At 42.0% G+C, this 3,829-nt stretch overlaps 1 protein-coding gene across 1 annotated transcript; it reads left to right on the forward strand.

The window, feature by feature from the left end:
• The first annotated feature begins 405 nt into the window (after positions 1 to 405).
• On the forward strand, positions 406 to 2,032 carry LOC149390940 (putative UDP-glucosyl transferase 73B6). Its single transcript, XM_089619899.1, has one exon. The coding sequence runs from the start codon at positions 577 to 579 to the stop codon at positions 1,984 to 1,986; it is 1,410 nt and encodes a 469-aa protein (XP_089476025.1). The 5' UTR covers positions 406 to 576; the 3' UTR covers positions 1,987 to 2,032.
• The last annotated feature ends 1,797 nt before the right edge of the window (positions 2,033 to 3,829 follow it).

Genomic DNA, 3,829 nt, shown 5'->3' on the forward strand with positions numbered 1-3,829 from the left:
GGTTATTAAACTACTGACCTAATTGACTTTTGCTGAAAACGATGAATTTACAATGTTAAATATCAGAAAATAAAAGGAATCTACGCGTTATAGAATGCAGACAGTTAACAATTTAATTTCGTGACAAAAGTAAATAAACATGTCCAAAAACATTCACTATTATTAGAAAGATATAGAAAAAGGAAGGGTTTCAAGTAAATAAACATGTCCAAAAAGCATTCACTAGTATTAGAAAGATATAGAAAAAGGAAAGAAAAAGGAAGGGTTTTCATTTCAATTTCAATGATAAACGAAAAGGAAAGAAAAAATCTTCAGAAATTATTACTGTTTATTGGTTTAGACGTTTCCTACGCAAGTAGAGATACTCTATATCACCATGCCTCAATTGAAGGAGAGAGATTAATGGACCACGATCGAAATATCTTCCATAAATAGCCAGTCCATCGTGTAAAGAAGGAAAGAAACCAAAGAAATATATAAAAACAACCATTCCTCTCTATATATAAAATAAAAATAGTCACTTACACACACACATACACAACAAACACCCATAAAAAAAATAAAAAAAATAAAAAAATGGGTTCAGAGTCAAAAGCACCACCACACATCGTGATGTTCCCTTACATGGCACAAGGCCACACCATTCCCATCATCGACCTATCGAAAGCGCTCTCTCGCCGCGGCGTCCGAGTGACGATCGTGACGACTCCGGCGAACGTTCCGTCCATAGAGCCACACGTGTCACAGTACCCGCACGTGCGAGTGATGACCATCCCTTTCCCCGAAGGCGTAGAGGGCCTCCCCGAAGGGTGCGAGAACACGTCAGCCATCCGCGAACCCTCCCAAGCGATCCCCTTCTTCAACGCCACGAAGCTCCTCGACCGGCCATTCGAGGCCGCCATGAGAGAGATGGTGAAAAACGACAGACCTTCGTGCGTCGTATCGGACTCCTTCTTGGGGTGGACCAACAAGCTCTGCCGGGACTTGGGTGTCCCGAGGGTGGTCTTCAACGGGATGGGCGTCTTCGCTACGCTCGTGAAGAAGTCTCTCGCCGTGCACAAGGGTCACGAGAAAACGCTACGCGACGGTGACCTAGTGGACGTGAAAGGCGTTGACCTCTCGTTCGGTCTAACCCGGGGAGACTTGCCTCTCTCGCTCCGGACGATCGGTCAAAGTGAGATCGCTGAGTTTTTCTTGGAGGCGGAGAGGCTCGATTTGGGGAGTTGGGCTGTGATCGCCAACACCGTTTCCGAGCTCGAAAACGGGTTCGTCTCCAACTTGGAGGAGCTGTACGGAAGCAGTGGGAAGAATAATACTAGGGCTTTTTGTGTGGGCCCTTTGTTTTTGTACGACCAAGTCGAGGAAAACGACAAGAAGTTTGATGGGCCGAGCTCGAGTGAGGAGTGGATCCGGTGGTTGGATGGGAGAGAGGCAAATTCCGTGATCTACGTGTCTTTCGGCTCCACGGCCTCATTGCACGACGAGCAACTCGACGAGCTGGCTCACGGGTTGGAGAAATCGGGAGAGGATTACATCTTGATCGTGAGATCGGGGAGTTGGAAAAATCCGACGGACGACAGGGCTCGCGGGCTTGTGGTGAGGGAATGGGTTGACCAAAAGCGGGCGTTGGCCCACCGGGCGGTGGGCGGGTTCTTGAGCCATTGCGGGTGGAACTCGGCTCTCGAGAGCCTCACGAACGGGGTCCCGGTGCTGACTTGGCCCATGCACGCGGAGCAACATCTCAATGCCAAGTACTTGGTGGAGGAGCTCAAGGTTGGAATAAGCCTCGAAGGTGGATCGGGCCGAGACGGGAAGGTCGTGGGCCGGGCCGAGATTTGCGACGGAGTCAAGGAGTTGATGAGTGGGTTGAGAGGCAAGAAAGCGAGGGAGAGAGCAACACATTTTGAAAGAGTTGCCAAGAGGGCTGTCCAAATTGGTGGCTCGTCTTACAATTTCTTGGATGAGTTTATCCAACTAATGAGATAGGGCAAGTTGTCAAATAATCTGCTCATGTTTATATTACGGCCTCGGTGGTTGTAGGCTTTTCGTGTATTATTTATTTTATAGACCATAGGAATTAGGAACATCTTGAAGAAGGAAAGAAAAAAACAAAAAAACTTGCTCTTTGGGCTCTCAAATTTCTTAATGATATCTAGATTCGTAAACAAAACGCTTTATTGCTCTCTGTTTTGAAATAAGACACTTATTTTAGTTGAGCTTGCTTGGTCAATGAAAGAGAGAAGAAACACTGGAGAAATAAATCAAGGGTTAAAATGTTGACCGAGATTGTTCGATTTTACCAAAAATGTGGGTACCGAAAGAAATGTAGATGTAAGATGTAAAGAAATTTAAAATGTCAAATTTTGTCTAATTTGACAAGGATACAGATTTTTTTTTTTCTATATTTATTGGGACTGTTGTAAATTTAGCCCTAATATTGTAGTCGCTTTCTGGAAATAGGACATGACTCAATCGCAATCAGATGAAACAAGCAAGCACAAAAACTATAAAGAAAAGAATACCACCGATTTTTCCCGTGCTTCGTTCAATAAAGAACTACATGCACGTTGAGCTCCATGGGAGAAGCTCGGTCTATACTATGCTTTGTCTCGATACACCCTCAGTCTCGTCAACTCTCGATCTCACAATATAATCGCTCACACTCTCAAAACAAGCTATTTTTTCACAGTTTCTTACAACGAAACACAATCAAGACGATCGAACCAGAACAAATAACTCAGAGAGGAGAAGAATGGATATGTATTCAGACTCAGTGGTAGATAAAGCAACAATTGACTGTAGGTTAGATTTCCACGAAATACAATTACGACCAAGAGTAAAAGAGAAAGCAATAGTGAATTTCCTAGAATCCATATCACCAGCATAATCAGCATCAACATAACCAACCAAATCAAACAAAGCATTTCGCTTACTATAGCACAAGCCAAGGTTAACAGTAATACTGACATAAGCAAAAACACACTTCAGAGTATTCCAATGATCAACACCAAGATTAGACATAAATCTACTCAACGGAGATATGTCAGACAAGTAAGGCTTAGTACTAATCATAGCATACATCAAAGAACCAATAGCGTTGGCATAAGGCACATTTTCCATTCTCAGGATCTCATCTCTTGATTTTGGACATTGTGTCTTATCCAAGATAAAATGAGGAGCTAAAGGCATCAGAACAGTCTTACAATGCAAACTACCAAACTTATAAACAAGTTTCTCCATGTATGGTTTTTGATGAATACGCAACATAAATTTTTTCCTATCTCTATCAATGATCATGCCAAGAATTCTTCTAGCAGAACCTAGATCTTTCATATCAAAAGCAGGATTCAAATCACTCTTAAGCTTATTAATCTTAACAACAGACTTGCTCACAATAAGCATATCATCAACATAAAGCAAGATATAAACAGGTATATCATTCAGAGAAGTAAAATAAAAACAACTATCATATTCACTCCTAGTAAAATCAATACTCTGAACAAAAGAATCAAACTTTTTATACCATTGTATGGGACTTTGTTTCAAACCATAAAGAGGTTTTTTTTGTGCAAACAAACATGTTCAGGGTGGACTTTATCAATAAATCCCTCAAGTTGTCTCATAAATATCTCTTCATCTAAGACACCATGAAGAAAAGAGGTTTTGCATCTTAATGTTCAAGTTCCAAATTCAAGCAAGCAGCCAGAGCCAGAATGACTCTAATAGTTTTGAATTTTACCACAAGTGAGAAAATCTCTGTGAAATCAATACCCTTTCTTTGGGTATAGCCTTTTGCCACAAGTCTGGACTTAACTCTTGGAGGGTCCTG

The sequence above is a fragment of the Urtica dioica genome, chromosome 7 (assembly GCF_054948205.1).
Source record: "Urtica dioica subsp. dioica isolate 48M chromosome 7, U.dioica_male_clone48M_v1_H2, whole genome shotgun sequence".
In the NCBI taxonomy this organism is placed as follows: Eukaryota; Viridiplantae; Streptophyta; class Magnoliopsida; order Rosales; family Urticaceae; genus Urtica; species Urtica dioica.